This window comes from Leptopilina heterotoma, unplaced genomic scaffold (assembly GCF_015476425.1).
Source record: "Leptopilina heterotoma isolate Lh14 unplaced genomic scaffold, ASM1547642v1 Lhet_83, whole genome shotgun sequence".
Lineage (NCBI taxonomy): Eukaryota > Metazoa > Arthropoda > Insecta > Hymenoptera > Figitidae > Leptopilina > Leptopilina heterotoma.
The window spans coordinates 1,312,171-1,332,675 of NW_025111188.1; the positions used below are offsets into that span (position 1 = coordinate 1,312,171).

Consider the following 20,505-nt stretch of genomic DNA (forward strand, 5'->3'; position numbering starts at 1 on the left):
TTGAAAATTATTTCCAGTTTTCAGAGAAATAAAACTTAATTTTGAATGAATTTCCAATTAATTTCTGTAATAAATAAAAAAATTTGTCATTTCATAAAATGAATTTTAATTAATTTCTGTAATAAATAAAAAATTTGTTGCTCATTTAAAAAAAAATCGCAGTTCTAATTTACTAATTATGAAAAAAAGAAAAAAATCCGAATGACTATTATATTACATATTAATTAATAATTATGTTAATTATATTTGTTCATGCATATTAATATAGTAAATTTATAATTATTATTACATTCCAGTAATAATTATAGGGTTTAACAAAATTTCATTGGCGTTACTGAAAAGTGGGACAATGTCGGCATAATAAGTATACGCTCATTAATTATAATACAATTATCATAATAAATCTGTCTTGATTCTTGGAAGCCGGAACATTGCACTTCGTCGGCAATCCTTATCAAATGCATATTTTTATATTTATTTTTTATATTATTTGTTACGTATTTCATTTTTGAATAAAGTGTCTTCGGATTTAATTAAAGGTATAAAACTACAAACAGAGAATAGAAATATTTGACTCAGAGCCAACTAGACTTTTTATTTGTTTCAAATAAATTTTATTTGGTTTAAATAAATATTTTATTTGGTTTATCTAAATTTTGTTTGGTTTAAATAAATTTTATTTTCATCAAATAAAATTTATTTCATTTGAATAAATTTTTATTCCGTTCAAATAAATTTTATTTGGTTTAAATAAAGTTTATTTAGTTTAATTAAAATTTTATTTGGCTCAAGTATATATTTTATTAATGTCGAATAAAATTTTTCTTTAAAACAAACATATAACCTAACCATTTTTCTTAAGAGTATATCAAATTAATACCGAATGGGATTAAAATGATACACCGAAAATTGAGACTTTATGATTTGATACACTTTTTTGGTATCAATTCGTTGCAATTTGATACTTTTAACTTAACATTGTAGTTTGGCTCTGAGTATATATTTCACTCAAAAAAAAAAAAAAAAAATGAATTTGGTTTAAATAAAATTTTTTACTGATAGAAGAGTTTTACGAAATAAAAAAAAAAATTCTTGCAAAATATGATACAATTCTGAATGATGAATCATGATGAGGGAAAAATGAATCAATGTGTATTATAACGGTATCAGCTGAAATGCAACCTTCTCGATATATTTCTGTTGCAGTATACTCGAGAGGATAGCGATGTCTTCCTTGCAAGGATTACCGCCTCTACCACGTAGTCTCAGTGGATTCAATCTCAATAGTGGAAGGGGAGAAACAGGTGAACCACCTCCACCTCCGACAAGATCCTCGAGTAAGACTCAAAGAAGCGCAAAAACACCGACAAATGTAACACAATCCAGCTCAAGACCCTCGCCACCTGCGAGGCAACTAACCACCCTTGACACTCAATTGGCCATCCTCAGGAGAGAAATGGTGATTTTCAAATATTTATATTCTCTTGTATTTTTTTTTCTTTATTCTATTCATTCAATAAAATGCATATTTAATGAAAATATCGTAATCGTTACCATAACGACTGATCCTAACGAATAGCAACCGTTGCTAACGAAATCGTTGCCCTAGCAACCGTTGCTAAGAAAATTGTTGCCATAGCAACCGTTTTAAGAAAATTGTTACCATAGCAACCATTGCTAACGAGATCGTTACCATAGCAACCGTTGCTAACGAAAACGTTGCCCTAGCAACCAAGGCTACCGCAACCGTTACCATAACAACCGTTGCTAAGGAAATTGTTGCCATAGCAACCGTTGTCTATTTTAGTAAAAAAAACTTCCCAAAAGAATTGAATAATTTAAAAAAAATGTTTATAAAATTCTTCGCATACATTCAATTATTTTCATAAATAAAAAAAATTTTACCCGAATTCAATTATTTAAAAGTTAAAACAGAATTTTTCTAATATTTTTCGACAAAAATCAATTATTTAAATAGATTTTCGTAAAATTCTTCCTAAGAATTCAATTATTTTTCATAAATAATAAAACTCAATGCCAAATTTCAATTTTATTTTTCGAAACATGCAAAATTATTCTTAAAATTGTTATTAAAATATTCGTCGAAAGAATTTAATTATTTAAAAATTTGTTGATAAAATTGAATTTTAAGAAACATTCAATTCTTCAAAAAAATTAATTATTTTTGTTAATAATTTAAAAATGAATTTCAGTTAAAACTTTAGATAATAATTGAATATTAAAAATATTATGGCATGAATTTTTAGAAATAATTGAAATTCATTTTTAATTGCAATATCTACAATTTTACTAAAAATTACCAAAAGAAACCGATTATTTAAAAAAACAAATTTTAGAAAATTCTACACAAACATAATTAATTATTTTCACAAATAATAAAAATTTCACTGGAATTCAATTATTTACAAATTTTTAAAAAATTTCTTCGCAATAATTCAATTATTTTCGGAAATAATAAATTTCTTTTTGGCAATTCAATTTTTTTTCGAAAGTAATAAAATTCTGCAGAAATTTTATTATTTTCAAAAATTGTTTAAAAAGGAGGAAATACAAATTTCATAAAATTTTTCAAGAAAAATCAATTATTTAAATAATTTTATTAAAATTTGTCTCAAGAATTCAATTACTTTTATAAATAATAACATTCTTTTCAGAAGTTCAATTATTTTTAACAGAATTCAATTATTTTTTTTTTTAAATAATGAAATTCTTTCTGGAAATTCAATTATTTTTTCAGAAATTTTTTCTAATACATTTAAAAATAATTGAATTCTTCTGATGACATTTGGTTATTTGTGGATAGAATTGAATTTTGTAAAGAATTTTATTCAAATTCCTAAAAATAATTGAATTTTTTGGAATTTCAAATTTTTGAAAATAATTGAAATTTTGCCAACAATTTTATTACTTTTGAAAATAATTGAATCTGTGTTATAAATGTTAGTTGTTCATGAAAATAATTAAATTTTGCAAAGAATTTTATTAAAATTCCTGCAAATAATTGAATTTTGCCAAAAATTTCATTAAAATTTTTGAAAATAATTGAATTTCGGAGAAGAGTTTAATTATTTCTAAAGGTAGGATTGAAATTTTGGCTAAAATTTAAAAAAAAAATTGAAAAAAATCAAAATTCATAACAAGAATTCAATTATTTTCAAAAGTAATAAAATTCGTCGCAAAAATTCAATTATTTTCAAAAATTTTATTAATAAAATTCTTCGCAAAAATTCAATTATTTTCAGGAATTTTATTAAAATTCTTTGCAAATTCAATTATTTGCAGGAATTTTAATAAAATTCTTTGCAAAATTTAATAATTCAATTATTTTAAAAAATGTTGATAAAGTTCTTTATAAGAATTGAAATTTAAGAAATATTCAATTATTCAATAAATTATTAATTTTTGTATTTAAATAATTGAGTTGTCAATAGAACTTTTTAATAAGAATTTATTTAGAATTGAATAAAATAAAATGATTGAAGTTTTGAATAATTTTATTATTTCAAGAAAAATAGGATTGAATTTTGAAAGAACTCTAGAACCATAATCAAATTAAAATTAACAATTTTAAATAAATTTAAAATAAAAATAAATAAATAAATGTGTTGCCCATAAACGCATCGTTTATTATATAATTGAAAAACAACAATTAAAATAAATTGTAAAACAATAATTCCTGCCAGTAAATATTGAAATTATTTTCATAATTTTTGATTGATGCTAAATTGCAAACAATGCAATTTGTCATGACACATTGAAAAAGTGTCTTTGAATAAAGGATATAAAGTGTGCGGTGTTGAATAATAAAACGCACTTGAAACTATAACCATATATTCAACACACATATTAGCTTTGTACTCTTACAATACTAATACATAATATTCAGAAGGAAGTCATTAATCTCTTTTCTAATCTAACGAGATTATGTTTTCAAACATAATTTTGTTTTATTTTCAAAGCAAATTTAGAGCGTTCATTTTTTAACCTTGCTTTTTCCCTGTCTGCATTTCAATATATATATTATAAAGTTTGAATTCCAGAAACTTGTTTCACTTCCGAGAACCAGGTGGATTAGTTTCAATTGGATTTTCTCATTCATATACAATTAGCTGAGGGCTTTCCTTCAGATCGATATATTTGCTGAAAGGTGTTTAATTTCAAATACATTGTTAACAATTTATTTAAAATTTATTAAATTGCGACTAAAATAATTTTCGGAAAAGAGAAATTTGTTTTTATTTTTATATTTTCTTGTTTTTATTTGAAAGTAAAAGAAAAACAAGAGGAAATAAAATAACAAAAGGAAATAATTCCTTTTTTTATTTCATTTCCTCTTGTTTTTCTTTTACACTATATTTTTTGATCTTTTTATTTTATTTTTATTTTTTTTTTTATTCATTTATATTAATTGTTAAACTCTCTAGATTCAATGTCTGCAAATAGTTGTAAAATTTGGAAAATCTTGAGATCCAATATGGAGACGGTATTCTCCACCTGCGAACGCCAAGGTCACCGCTAGATGGCAGTTCAGTTCCTTCTTGGAATTTTTGATGCCATCTGGTGACGACCTTGGCGTTCTCAAGTGGAGAAATTTAACCACAATTTTAACACTCAAAAACTTGTTTATAATAAAAAAAAAAATTGTGAGAATAATTTATATTGTATTTTTGGTATAAAATAACATATTCTAGTCAAACACAAAATAGACTCGATATTTTTCAATAAATACTGTGCGACTATTTGCAACTATTACGAACATTTTATTCCACTTTTGATACTATTTTTTTTGTTTTTAAGTCCGAAGTCTGCTTTTAGGGTCGAAATGAAAATAATAATAGAAAAAAATTTGTCTTTTGAAAATTTTGGAATTTAGTTAAGATTCTAAATTATAAAAATTGATTCGAAGTTAAAATTTTTGTTTTTATTCTATTTTTTGGTTTTATTTTGATATTTTTTTGTTTTTATTCAAAAGTAAAACAAAAACAAGAGAAAATAAAATAACAAAAGGAAGTAATTTTTTTTGTTATTTTATTTCCTCTTAATTTTGTTTTACTTTTTAGTCCTTTTTATTTGTTATCTTCTCCTTTTTATTTTATTTCTTATTTTCTCCTTTTTATTTTATTTTTTATTTTCTTCTTTTTATTTTATTTCTTATTTTCTCCTTTTTATTTTATTTTTTATTTTCTTCTTTTTATTTCATTTTTTATTTCATTTTTTTATTTTCTCTTGTTTTATTTTTTTATCCATTTTTTTAATTTCACCTCCTTTTTTCTGCAGTCAAAATCAGATAACATTGCAATTGCATTTTGTCTGCGTTACAGTTTGTAAACTTATGAATATTATTTAGTAATTCGCTGGTAGGATTTTTTGCGACATTTAAGTTCTCCGCAGTTGTATGCTCTCAACGTGCGCAGTGATCTTTAGCAGGCACCTTTTGGAATGGAAAGTTTCGCGTCGAGTGGAAACTGTTTCCTTTTTTTTCACCTTTTATTTAAATGGAGCATATTTATTTTTTTCTTGGTCTCTCTCTCTCTGTCTCTCTCTCTTTCTTTCTTTCTTTCTTTCTCTCTGACTCGACCTCGTCTATCACTCTGCAACAATATTCCCTCTTTTTCACTCTTCCGCATCCGCTTTTCACGACTTGTCGATCCGTTATGTTAGCTTTTGCATCGACGCGTGGGCAAACTCCAGTGCAACGATGAATATTTATTTCACGAGGAAATAGAGAATAAAGGATGATGAAAGATAATTGAGTCTATTATAGGTCTGCGGAGAAAAAGACTCGTTTATTATTCAAGACGTAATAACGAATGGCTTTTCCTTTTTTTTTCTTTTTTCTTGTTTCCCCCTCTTTTGTTTATTGTAAAATTGACTAATGAGAATTTAGATTTATGGTGTGTAGGGAGAATGGAGAAAAAAGAATGGTTGATAAAGAACTAATAAATTTTGATTGTTGATGTTAGTTTTGTTAGTTAAACTGATGTGTGACACGCACTGAAGAAAGGTATTCATAAACAAATCATTTTAAGGATTAAAAATTATTTTTCATTAAATCAATTCAAATAAACAGAAAACCGTTCAATCTTTTTTTAAGAACAATGGGCAAAGTACAGCAAAGCATGAAAAGAAAAAAAACTATTTTTTATAATTTCAAAGTATGGCGAACCATGAAAAGAAAAAAAGAAAATTTTTGTTTCGTTACTTCCCTATTTTTTGCCTATAGTTTAGAAAATAGAAAAAATTGTAAAAAAAAGACTTTCTTCTCATAGAAGATATATATATCATAAACATTATTATTTATAAATTATTTAATAAATAATATTACTTAAATATATTTCAAAAAAAATTGAATTTTATGAGAGTTACATTTAAAATTTTTATAAATTAATAAACTTTAGAAGGTTGCAATTTAAGATTTTAGAAAATTTTAATTTTGAATGAAATTACAATTAGAAATTTTTAAAGAACTTTTTTTGTAAAATTTTAATTTCAATTCTGTTGAAATTAGTTAAACTAACATTGTTTAAAAAATTTTAACGCAATTCTTAGTAAGAATTCAATTATCTCGATAAATAACAAAATAATTTTGCAGAAATTGAATTATTTTCATGAATTTTAATAAAATTTTATGCAAAATTTAATCATTTTCATCAACAACCAATATTCATTGCAACAATTCAGTTATTTTCAAAAGTAATAAAATTCTTCGCAGCAATTCAATTATTTTCAAAATTTATTCTAAATTCTTTTCAAAATTTCAATCCTATATTTTGAAATAATTAATTCTTCTTCGTATTCAATTATTTTTAAAAATTTTAATAAAATTCTTTGCAAATTCAGTTATTTGCAGGAATTTTAATAAAATTCTTTGCAAAATTCAACTGTTTTCATAAATAACCAAAATTCATAACACGAATTCAATTATTTTCAAAAGTAATGAAATTCTTCACAATAATTAAATTATGTTCAAAAATTTTAACAAAATTCTTGGCAAAATTCAATTATTTTAAGGTTTTTAATAAAATTCTTTGCAAATTCAGTTATTTGCAGGAATTTTAATAAATTCTTTGCAAAATTCAATTATTTTCATAAATAACCAAAATTTATCACAAGAATTCAATTATTTTTAAAAGTACTAGAATTCTTCTCAGAAATTCAATTATTTTCAAAAATTTTAATAAAATTCTTGTCAAAATTTAATTATTTGCAGGAATTTTAATAAAATTCTTTGCAAAATTCAATTATTTTCATAAATAACCAAAATTCATAACAAGAATTCAATTATTTTCAAAAGTAATGAAATTCTTCTCCGAAATTCAATTATTTTCAAAAATTTTAATAAAATTCTTGGCAAAATTCAATTATTTTCAGGAATTTTAATAAAATTCTTTGCAAATTCAATTATTTGCAAGAATTTTAATAAAATTCAATGCAAAATTCAATTATTTTCATAAATAACCAAAATTCATAACAAGAATTCAATTATTTTTAAAAGTTATAAAATTCTTCTCCGAAATTCAATTATTTTCAAAAATTTGAAATTTCAAAAAATTCAATTTCAATTATTTTTAATTATCTACTATTTTAATAAAATTTCCCAAAAGAATTCAATTAAATTAAATAATAATCGAATATTAATAGCATTATAGCTTGAATTTTGAGAAATAATTGAATACTTGAAAAAGTCGAGAGCCTTAAATTTCTTAGAATTCTTCGGAGCGTGTCAAATTGATATATTTATTTCTATTAGAGCATATTTTTCGGATTTTCATTTATATAATTAATTTCGTGTTCTTTTCCGGTAATTTGCGTGAATTTGTTTCTTGATTCTCATTTTTAAAGAATTAAAGAAGTAAACTTGAATACCATAGATTTAATGTTGTAGAACATTTTCTTATCGCGTTTTCTAATTTAAAGCATACATTGGAAATTTTTCACTTTATATTACAATTTACGGTAAATAGAGATTAAACTGGACGCGGCTGAGAATTATCAGCATCAGGGAAATATAACTTATCTTAAAAATGTCAGGCGTGAGAAGTCTTATCTATAGTTCTTAATATAGCGATGATAAAATTGCAAAAAACATTTACTATAATGAAGAAAAAAATGGAGAGAGAAAGAAGAAAAAAATAAGTGACTCGTAAAATTGACAACAATTATTATGGAAATTCTTTTATCGATCTCGTTAATTTTATTGATACACATGAAGGAATTTTTCACTCATTGTATTTAAGTAGTTCTAATGTACTTGTAAATTGTAGGCAGATTATAGAAACCGAGTTACGAAAGTTTTACTCGATCTGCAGTGTTGCATAAAAAGGAACATTTGTTTACAGCATCTCTCTCTTTCTCTCTCTCTCTCTTTGATTACGAGCGCAAAATTGCGGTTTCCTCTTCCGATTTTCAATTTCTCGATTAAAATTCCATAATAAATCTGACTTCTCTCTTTTTTAGCGGTTATTCCGTATTTTTACAGGGTTGCCACAAAAATTTATTTTCGTTTTTCCCTGATTTCCAGAATAAAATTTTGACTTTTTTCCTGATCCTGAAGAATATTCTGATTTACTCCAAAAATTATTAGATACTCAAAAAAATTTCTATTGCATTTATTTCCAAATTTCTTCAAAAAGTAAAATTATTCGAAAACATCAACAACTTCTTTTTTAAATAAATATTTAATCATTATTATTTTTCCGTATATAAATTAAAATTTTTCAAAACATTGAAATTCAAATATTTTAAAATTCAATAACTTATAAGAATATTCTAAGAACTTTGTTATTATAACTTCTTCAAAATTATTTTCATCATTTCAATTCAATTATTATTTTCTACAATTTTTAACTAAAACTTTTCTTTAAATCAATTATTTTTAATAATTTTCGAAAAAGTTCTTTAGCAATTTTCATGTCCATTTGTTTACAATATTCAATTTTACGAAATTTCAATTATTCCTAAATTTTCCAATTAAATATGTATTAGAAAATAAAAACTTCAAATAATTCCAAAAAAAAAATTAATTATTTTCCAAAAATTTTATAAAGATAGTGTTTTAAATATAATTGAATTCCTGTGGAAATTTAAATATTTATAAAAATAATTAAATGTTTTTGAAGGATTTTATCAAAATTTGTTTAAATAATTGAATTCTTTTGAAAAATTTTATTAAAATAGTAGATATTGAAAATCATTTAATTAAGAAACATATTTGAAAATATAATTGAAATTTTGACAAGAATTTTATTAAAATTATTGAAAATAATTGAAAATAATTGAATTTCTGCAATAATTTGTAACATCTCCAAATATTAAATTTTTTTTATTGTTTTTAACTCAAATTAGAAAATAAAAACCTTCAAATCATTTTTAAAAAAAAGTTCGCAATTCAACTTTTTAAAAAAAATTTATTCCACAGAATTGTTATTTAAAAATATGAAAAATTAACATTTTCAAAGATTTTAATTTGAAACCTTTTCAAAATTCAATTAATTTTTTAAATTCGCGCTGTAAATCTTTTAATAATCAATTATAATAAAAATTTTTAACTGAAATTCATTTTTAAATCAGTTTTTATTAGAAAATTCTACAAGAATTCAAAGTTTACATAGAATTGTATCAAAAATTTTTTTTAATAATTAAATTATTTGATAAATTTTATGAAAATAGTAAATATTTAAAATTATTGAATTGCGAAAAACTTTTGAAAATAATTGAAATTTTGCAAAGAATTTTATTTAAATTTTTGAACAAAATTAAATTTTTGGAAATAATTAAATTTTGATGACTAAATCTAATAGTTTTAAAAATAATTGAATTCTTCTGATGAATTTTGGTTTTTTTTAAGAATAATTGAATTTTGCAAAGAAATTTCCTCAAATACCTAAAAATAATTTAATTTTGCGAAATTTTATTAAAATTTTTGAAAATAATTGAATTTCGGAGAGGAATTTAATTATTTTCAAAGATAAGATTGAAATTTTGACTAGAATTTAAAAAAATTGTTGAACATAATCGAATTTCTGAGAAGAATTTTATTACTTTTGAAAATAATTAAATTCTTGTGATGAATTTTGTTATTTATGGAAATAATCGAATTCTGTAAAGAAATTTTTTAAAATTCCGGAAAATAATTGAATTTTGCGAAATTTTATTAAAATTTTTGGAAATAATTAAATTCTTATGAATAATTCTAATACATTTAAAAATAATTTAATTCTTGTTATGAATTTTGGTTATTTATGAAAATAATTGAATTTTGCAAAGAATTTTATTAAAATTCCTGCAAATAATTGAATTTGCAAAGAATTTTATTAAAATTTTTAAAAATAATTGAATTTTGGGAAGAATTTTATTAAAATTCCTCAAAATAATTGAATTTTACGAAGAAGAATTTTATTAAAATTTTCAAAAATAATTGAATTTCGGAGAATAATTCTAATCCTTTTAAAAATAATTGAATTCTTGTGATGAAGTTTGGTTATTTATAAATATAATTGAATTTTGCGAAGAATTTTTTTAAAATTCCTAAAAATAATTGAATTTCGGAGAATAATTCTAATACTTTTAAAAAAAATTGAATTCTTGTTATAATTTTTGGTTATTTATGAAAATAATTGAATTTTGCAAAGAATTTTATTAAAATTTTCAAAAATAATTAAATTTCGGAGAATAATTCTAATACTTTTAATAATAATTGAATTCTTGAGATGAATTTTGGTTATTTATAAATATAATTGAATTTTGCGAAGAATTTTATTAAAATTTTTTAAAATAATTGAATTTCGAAGAATATTTCTAATACTTTTAAAAATAATTGAATTCTTTTGATTTTATTTTATTCAAATTCCTAAAAATAATTCAATTTTGCAAATAGTTTTTTTTCTAAATTTCTAAAAATAAGTGAATTTTTGTAAAAAAAATTTATTATTTGTCAAGATAATTGCATATTAGAACTTTTTAAATAATTAAATAATATTAAAAAATTCATTCTAGTCAGAATTAGAATAAAATTTTAAAGGTTTTGTATTAGAATTCGTGGTATTTCTATAATTTATGAGGCAAACAAAAAAGAAAAAAGACGTAAACAAATTAGAGTTTTTTTCATGAATTCTACAAATTTAATTTTTTCCAGTATTTTTCAGGGAAAATCCCTGACTTTTCCTTAATTTCCCGGACCAATTTTACTTTCCCTGACCTGTGGCAACCCTGTTTTAAATATTAACGACTAAATAAAATACGTCACACCTTCTTCTCGATTCTTTATTAACATCGGGTGAAACGTTCACTTTTGTATTAAGTATATAAGAGCTCGTGATTTACGAGTAAAATAATGCTGAGCACCATATAGCATTTCTATAAACCCGTGGCCCGCGCGTTGATCCGTGGGAATGCATCAAGAAAAAGCAAGAAAAAGGGAATGAGAATGAGAAGCGAGCGTAAAATGAGAATTAGAATGAGAGACAAAAGAAGGGATATGGAATCGCGAATAATGCAAAAGAGTACGAGGAATGAAATGGGTCCCAAAAGAGGAAGAGAGGAACCTCAGCTGAGAAATCGTGGAAATAAGAGTGAATAAGAGTGAATAGAAGTAGGGAGAGAGTGCGGCACGAGAACTGAAGGGTCACGCCTGAGGGAATGTAGCGTGGGAGCGGCTGGTAGTAGTCTGTTCATGTCTGGATTACCTATCTCTCGATTATATTATATTATATTATTCACCTGACTTTGACTTTCTTAACAATTTTATCCTACATGATGTGCTCCAATTGGAATCGAAACACACATCACGTTCTCTCGATTAACATGGTTGCAACAAAAAAGATTATTTTCTTTTTCTCCTGACTTTTCCCTCATTTCCAGAAAAAATTTTCATTTCTTCCCTGACCCTGAAGAATATTCTGATTCACTCCAAAAATTATTAGGTACTCAAAAAAATGTTCTATTACCTTTATTTACAAATATCTTTAAAAGTAAAATTATTCGGAAACATCAATAACTTAATTTTTAAATGAAGAAGAAATTCAATTATTTTTAAAAATTTTAATAACATTTAGCAAAATTCAATTAGTTTTAGGAATTTTAATAAAATTCTTTGCAAAATTCAGTTATTTTCATTGATAACCAAACTTCATTACAAGAATTCAATTATTTTTAAAAGTATTAGAAATATTCTTCTCAGAAATTCAATTATTTTCAAAATTTTTAATAAAATTTCCCAAAATTTAATTATTTTTACGAATTTTAATAAAATTCTTTGCAAAATTCAATTATTTTTTCATAAATAACAAGAATTCAATTATTTTCCAAAGTAATAAAATTCTTCGAAGAAATTCAATTATTTTTAAAAATTTGAATGAATATCTTGTCATGAATTCAATTATTTTCAAAAATTTTAAATAAAACTCTTTGCCAAATTCAATGATTTTTAGGAATTGTAATAAAATTCTTTGCAAAATTCAATTATTCTCATAAATAATCGAAATTCATCACAAAAATTTTAATATTTTTAAAAGTACTAGAATTCTTCTCAGAAATGCAATTATTTTCAAAAATTTTAATAAAATTTCCTAAAATTCAATTATTTTTACGAATTTTAATAAAATTCTTTGCAAAATTCAATTATTTTCATATAAATAACAAGAATTCAATTATTTTCCAAAGTAATAAAATTCTTCGAAGAAATTTAATTATTTTTAAAAATTTGAATGAATATCTTGTCATGAATTCAATTATCTTTATAAATAGCAAAATTTTTCGCACAAAAATTCAATTATTTTCAAAAATTAAAATAAAATCCTTGCAAAATTTAAATTATTTTCAAAAGTTTTTCGCAATTCAATAATTTAAAATAATTTACTATTTTTATAAAATTTATCAAATAATTTAATTATTTTCAAAAATTCAATTATCTTGATAAACAAAAAAAGTGTTCTACATAAAATCAATTATTTTAAGGAATTCTAATGAAATTCTTTTCGAAAATTCAATTATTTCGATAAATATCAAAATTCATCATAAGAATTCAATTTTTTTAAAAACTAATAAAATACTTTCCGAAAATTAAATTATTTTCAATTTTTTTTTTAAAATTCTGGTTAAACAATTTTAAAATTTCCTAGGAATTCAAATATTTACAAATTTTTTTATAAGTTTATTCTCAATAAATTCAATTATTTTCAGAAATAATAAAACTCATCGCAGAATTTCAATTATTTTTAATACAATTTTAATGGAATTTCTTAAAAAATGTAACTATTCTAAAAAATTTTATTTACTACAAATCTTTATAAGAATTAAGTTTTAAGAAACATTCAATTAAATAATTTAGTTTTGTATTTAAATAATTGAGTTCTCATAGAATTTTCTAATAAAAATTTGATTTGAAAATGAATTTTAATTTAAATTTTAGATAATTATTATTGTCTAAAATTTTTTTTTATTTCTATTTATTTGTTTATTTATTATTATTTATTTTTTTGAATTTGATCAAAAAATATAAAGAAAATAATTGAATTTCTTCGAAGAATTTTTTTATTTATAAAAATAATTGATTCTCGCGAATCAATTTTAAAATTAATGTATTGAAAATCATTGAATTTCTGCAATGAATTTGACAATTTATAAAAAGAATTAAAATGTTTCGAAGAATTTATTAAAATTTTAGAAAATAATTGAATTTCATGGAAATATTTAAAAATATTTGATTTCTTCTGCGGGATTCTATTAAAATTTTGTTTTTGAAAATAATTGATTTCTTGCAAATAATTTTACGATTTATAAAAATAATTGAATTCGTGCAAATTTTGGAAAATAATTGAATTTGTACAAAAATTTTACTATTTGTAAAGTAATTGAATTTTTTCGAAGGATTTATCATCTTTCGCGAAATTTTATTGAAAGTAATTGAATTTTTTCAAAGATTTTACTATTTAAAAAAATAATTGAATATTGTTTAGAAGGATTTATTAAAATTTTAGAAAATAATTGAATTCGTTTGAAATTTTATTAAAATTTTGTTAAAAATAATTGAATATTTAAAAAAAAAAATTGTACTATTTATGAAAATAATTGAATTCCAAATTTATTATTTATATAAATTGAATTCTTGCGAAGAATTTTATTAATATTTTTGAAATCAATAAACAGGAATAATTAATTAGTAAATAAGTTAATAAGTGAATTTTTTAAATGTTGTTTACAAAAGTATTTAAAAATTTATATTTGAAAATAAAAAATATTGTAAGTTGCATTTGCTGGTGTTATTATAAAACATGAAGACATCGATCACTCCAAGTTGAAGACTCGGAGTAATCGACTTCTTCATGTTTTATAACATCTTCTTCAAAATTATTTTCATCATTTTAATTCAATTTTTATTTTCTACAAAAATAAATATTTTTTAACAGTCGAGTAGCATTTTTGAAAATTTCAAAATGGCGGAAGCAATATGGCGGATAATTTTTGGTTTTTTTTTCATTATTAAACCAATTTTTTTCTAGAGAAGGGAGAAAATAAAAAATTTTAAGAGAATATCTAAAGAAATCTGTTGAAAAAAAAAATCCTAAAAATTTTTGAAAGATTAAGAAAAGAATAATAAGAGAAAATTTTTTTTCAGTTTGGTCTTCGTCAATTGGATCTTTCATTGCTGTCGCAATTGTGGTCGTTGAACGAATCGATACAAGAGTTTCGTCAACTTTTACAAGAGCAAGAGGATCGAGCGCCATCGCCGTCGCCTAGCAGTGAGGATGGCGATGATAATATTTATGGACCTCATTCACGAAGACCAGCGCCAGCTCTACATCATCACAGACCTCCGAGACCACCGAGACCTCCGAAACCACCTCCCAGTGACGAATCTCCGTCCAGTGAAGAATATGGAGCCGTTTGATTCCTATTTTTTTCTACGTCCACTCAAATATAATTCTCCAAAATTTGCCAAATAGAAAACAAATAATAAAATAAAATAATAAAAAGATCACTCGTGGACCTGGAGGAGAAATACGTTTCTTCATTAGTACTTAAATACTGTCCAATTGTTATTGGATTGATCTCAATCGAGTGAGCTTAAAAAAAAATTAAGAGTCGATGTTTCTCTTCAATCCCATTGTTTCGAATTTTTTTTTTTTATCAAAAATCGAATATTTAATATTTTGTTAATCAAAGTAAATAATTTTTTAATTCTTCCATTCTTCTGTATTTTTTAAATTTTTTTCGTTAACATTATTCTTCGAAATTCAATTATTTTTAGGAATTTTAATAAAATTCTTCGCAAAATTCAATTATATTTATAAATAACCAAAACTCATGACAAGAATTCAATTATTTTTAAAAGTATTAGAATTCTTCTCCTAAATTCAATTATTTTCAAAAATTTTAATAAAATCCTTCGCAAAATTCAATTGTTTTTAAAAATTTTAATAAAATTATTCTCCGAAATTCAATTATTTATGAAAATTTTAATGCAATTCCTTGCAAAATTCAATTATTTTCATAAATAACCAAAATTTATCACAAGAATTCAATTATTTTTAAAACTATTAGAATTATTTTCCGAAGTTCAAGTATTTTTGAAAATTTTAATAAAATTCTTCGCAAAATTCAATTATTTTCATAAATAGACAAAATTCATCACAAGAATTCAATTATTTTCAAAAGTATTAAAATTATTCTTCGAAATTCAATTATTTTCAAAAATTTTAATAAAATTCTTCGCAAAATTCATTTATTTTTAAAAATTTTAATAAAATTATTCTTCGAAATTCAATTATTTATGAAAATTTTAATGAAATTCTTTGCAAAATTCAATTATTGTTATAAATAGCCAAAATTCCTCACAAGAATTCAATTATTTTTAAAAGTATTAGAATTATTCTCCAAAGTTCAAGTATTTTTCAAAATTTTAATAAAATTCTATGCAAACATTCAATTATTTCCATAAATAATAATATTTTCACAGAATTTTAATTATTTAAATCACAATTTTTATACAATTTTCCGAAAAAAATCAATTATTTAAAAAGATTTTGATAAAAGTCTTCGCTGAAATTCAATTGTTTAAAAAAAAAGTAATGAAGTTCTTCGCAAGAATTCAAAAATTTTTTTTAATAATTAAAATCTTCGCAAGAATTCAATTATTTTTAAAAATAATAAAAGTCTTCGCAAGAATTTAATTATTTTAAAAAATTTTAATAAAATTCGTTGCATGAATTCAATTATTTTTATAAATAATAAAACTCATCGCAGAATTTCAATTATTTTTAAAACAATGTTAATTAAATTCCGCGAAAAATGCAACTATTCTTAAAAATTTTAATAAAATTCTTTGAAAGAATTCAATTATTTTCAAAAATAATAACAATTTTTACAAGAATTTAATTATTTAAAACACAGTTTTCATAAAATTTTTTGAAAAAATCATTATAATTATAATTTGCTTCTTAGAGTATAATAAATATTTTCAATTCATTTTTAATTACATTTCTTGAATGAATTATATTATTTTTGAAAATTTAAATAAAATTCTTTGCAAAATTCAATTATTTTTAAGAATTTCAATAAAATTGATGAGAACATTTTTATTTTAAATACAAAAATATGGAATGGAAAATTCATTTTTTGGAAAACTAATTTTTTATTAAATTTAATACAAAAGAAATTAATGAGAAAATTTTATTTGGAAATACAAAAATATGGAAAGGAAAATTCATTCTTTATTAAATTTATTACAAAAAAAATATTTTTTGTGTAATAAATGGAAATTATTGAAAAAACGAATTTTATTTAAAAAAGAATGGAAAAATTAAAATTTGAACTGGAAGAAATAAAAGTTGAATTATAAATATCAAATTCGAATGGAATTTAAAAGAGGGATTTAACATTTTTTTTGGAAACAATTTTGAATAATCGGATTGAAGAGGAACATCGATAAATATACAGAATGGCCGAGAAAAATTTATAAACAACTAAATTTTTTTATTAAATAAAAATTTGTAATTGACGAATATGTATTTGCTTAGGAAAATATTTAAAATACACGAAAGAGTTCCTGCAAAGTTAAAAGAAAAAACAACTGTGCCTGTATATCTTTTGTTTACTACAATTCTACAAAAAAATACCGATCACTAAATTATTCAGTGATTCAATAAATAGTTGTAAATATTTTTCAATAGTACAAAATAATAAATAAGCCAATATTGCTTTTTTTCTAAATAAATTTTTCTGAAAAAATTTCCAGAAAAATATAATTGAAACCAACTTGAAATAGTATGGAATTTAAAATTTATTTGGAAACTATGAATTTTCCAAAAACAATTCAAAATAAAAGTACCTACAATTTTTATTTGTGAAAATATTCTTTTTTTTACAAAAAAATATTTTTTGTGAAAATGTGAACGTGTAAATAAGGGAAAAAAAAGACTTTTTGAGATAATTGGTAATAAATAATACGAATTGGCTATTAAATTCGGTCATTCTGGTAATTAAAAAAAAAAATTTTACGATAAATTCGTTTGATTAAAATCGAACGATATGGCTAGTGAGTTCCAAAGAAGTCTCCTAAGATTTCTTCCTTCTTCTAATGACGCTGTTAATCCTGATCTGTGTACTTTACAGACTGTGTTTGCGTCAATTTCCGTCAATTGTTAACAGAGCGATTTTTTTGCGTGTAAGTGATATAATTAACAAACAAACAAAAAATGAAAATAAAAATAATGAAAAAAAAAAATACTTAACGTTATTGAAAAATAATTTAATGAAATGATAATAATTTTAAGGGAATTTCTCAAGTAAAATATACATCGATCCTTCACCAAATAATAGCATTGCCCTGTTCAACGTTACGGGCTGGCCATACTTTATTTGAAAAGCGCATTAATATTTTCCAAATTATTTCAATATTTATTTCTTCTCTTTTTCAAAATTTATGGTAAATGAAATAGTAAATAAATTTTTCACTCGAAAATTATGTTTGCTGTGAGAAATAAGTCAGACTAATTATTATTTAATAATTGTAATATTTAATAATAATTAATTATTATTTAATACACCCAGAAAGAAATTTTACTTGACTCAAATAAAATATATTTGGTTTAAATAAAATTTTTCTTTGGGTTAATAAATAACGAGATTATTTATTTGTTTTTAATAAAAATTTCATTCGACATAAATAAAACATATATTTGAGACAAGTAAAATTTTATTTAAACGAAATAAAATTTTTTTTCAAACAAATAAAGAGTCAAGTTGGTTCTGAGTCAAATACATATTTTCTCTGGGTGTAATTATTTAATAATAATTAGTAATTATTATTTAAAAATTATTTAATAATAATCAGTAATTATTATTGAATAGACAAGTAATTTTGTCAAAACGTTTAGAGAATACTGAAAAAAATGAATTCAATTTTATAGAAAATTGACAAATAAATATTATAAGTCCTTAAGAAAAAAATTTGAAAAATATTCATGTGCTTCCATTTGTTGTTACGAGTACAGAATTGTAAAATATCGTTCTTTATATCGCGCTAGGGTTGCAGGAATTAAAAAATCGAAAAGGGTGTAGATATTAATACTATTCTCTAAGACTTAGAATCTAGCAATTCATATGAATTGTATATTTGATATATATTTCATGAAAAAACAAAGATTGGATGTAATTATTTATTTTTTTCTGTTTTTTATTCCCAGCGTACAAGAATTGAAGATTGATAAGAAAAAAGTTTTTAAGACTTTTATAAAGTATGCTACTTCCTTTTTTTATTAGTTTCTCTCTTAATTTCACTAATTGTTGTCGAAAAGAAAAAAAAATATGTAAAATACATTTAATTAAATAGAAAAAACAATTTTTTTGTGAACACGATTTATTATTCAATAAAGAAAACGAATTATTAATTTGTCAATAAATTAATTGATGATTCATTTATTAATTTGTGAATTAATTAATTATTAATTTATTAATTTGTCAATTAATTAATTAAATAAATTCATAATTCATTTTTTTTTTGTTATTCTTGTTTCCAGTTCAGGTAAAATTCAATTCGATAAAATGTATCCTTTTTTTACCATTCTGCGAATTTTTATCAAAAATTAACTGTATTTTATAATTTCTTTTGTAATTAAGAAGAAATTTTCTGTTGTAAATAACAAATTTTTTATTTTCTGATTTAGGCTCAATGAAAAATAGGAAAAAATAGCGTTATGGTGAACGATAAAATAAACTTTTTTCCAAGAAATTTGTAGTCTTTTATTCTCCACCGCTCTTTTAATTCAATTTATGCAAAATGAAATTTTTCTTAAATTTTTCTTAAGAATGCAATTATTTTTATAAATAATAAAATTCTGCTCAGATATTAAATTATTTTTTAAAATTTTAAATAAATTTCGCGAAAAATGCAACTATTCTTAAAAATTTTTAATAAAACTCTTTGAAAAAATTCAATTATTTTCAAAAATTTGTAATGAAATTCTTTATAATAACTAAATTGTTTTCAATATAGTTTTAATAAAAATTTTTGAAAGAATTCAATTTTATTTTCATAAATAATATATACAATTTTTAAAGAAATTCAATTATTTAAAATACAATTTTCATGAAATTTTTAGAAAAAAATCATTTAATCATTTGAAAAACAATTTTCAGAAAAGTTTTTCGAAAGAATTTAATTATTTAAAATATTTTAATAAAATTCTTTGAAAGAAATTAATTATTTTCTTAAATTTGGATAAAATTTGTTAATAAGAATTCAATTATTTGAAATACAATTTCTAAAAAAATATTTTTCGCAAGAATTCAATTATTTTTATAAATAATAACATTTTTCTCAGGAATTGAATTATTTTTAAAAATTTTAATAGGTAATAATCGAATTCAATTATTTTTATAAATATTATAACTCAGCGCAAGAATTCAAATATTTTTAACAATAATAAGTCTTCTCAAGAATTCAATTATTTTTAAAAATTTTAATAAAATTCTTCCAAACGATTCAATTCTTTTCAAAAATGTCTCAAAATTCAATTATTTTCAATTTCTACTATGTATTTTAATAAAAAATTTTCTAAAAGAATTCAATTCTTTAAAAAAGGTTTCAAAATTCTTTGCAAACATTCAATTATTTCCATAAATAATAATATTTTCACAGAATTTTAATTATTTAAATCACAATTTTTATACAATTTTCCAAAAAAAATCAATTATTTAAAAAGATTTTGATAAAAGTCTTCGCTGAAATTGAATTGTTTAAAAAAAATGTAATAAAGTTCTTCGCAAGAATTCAATTATTTTTTTTAAATAATTAAAATCTTCGCAAGAATTCAATTGTTTTTAAAAATAATAAAAGTCTTCGCAAGAATTCAATTATTTAAAAAAAATTTAATAAAATTCGTTGCAAGAATTCAATTATTTTTATAAATAATAAAACTCATCGCAGAATTTCAATTATTTTTAAAACAATTTTAATTAAATTCCGCGAAAAATGCAACTATTCTT

General features: G+C 21.6%; 1 protein-coding gene across 3 annotated transcripts in view; it reads left to right on the forward strand.

Moving 5' to 3' along the window:
• The window catches only part of LOC122511504 (anaphase-promoting complex subunit 11-like), a 29,882-nt gene extending 14,946 nt beyond the window's left edge, over nucleotides 1–14,936 (forward strand). For 2 of the 3 annotated variants that reach the window (XM_043626790.1, XM_043626789.1), the window contains exons 2-3: nucleotides 1,207–1,459; nucleotides 14,636–14,936. In XM_043626790.1, the coding sequence (XP_043482725.1) occupies nucleotides 1,226–1,459; nucleotides 14,636–14,908 (507 nt within the window). In that variant the 5' untranslated portion in view covers nucleotides 1,207–1,225 and the 3' untranslated portion in view covers nucleotides 14,909–14,936. Of the gene's footprint in view, nucleotides 1–1,206; nucleotides 1,460–14,635 lie in introns of those variants that run through there. The other variant, XM_043626791.1, reaches the window with a different exon arrangement.
• Nucleotides 14,937–20,505: the final 5,569 nt, after the last annotated feature.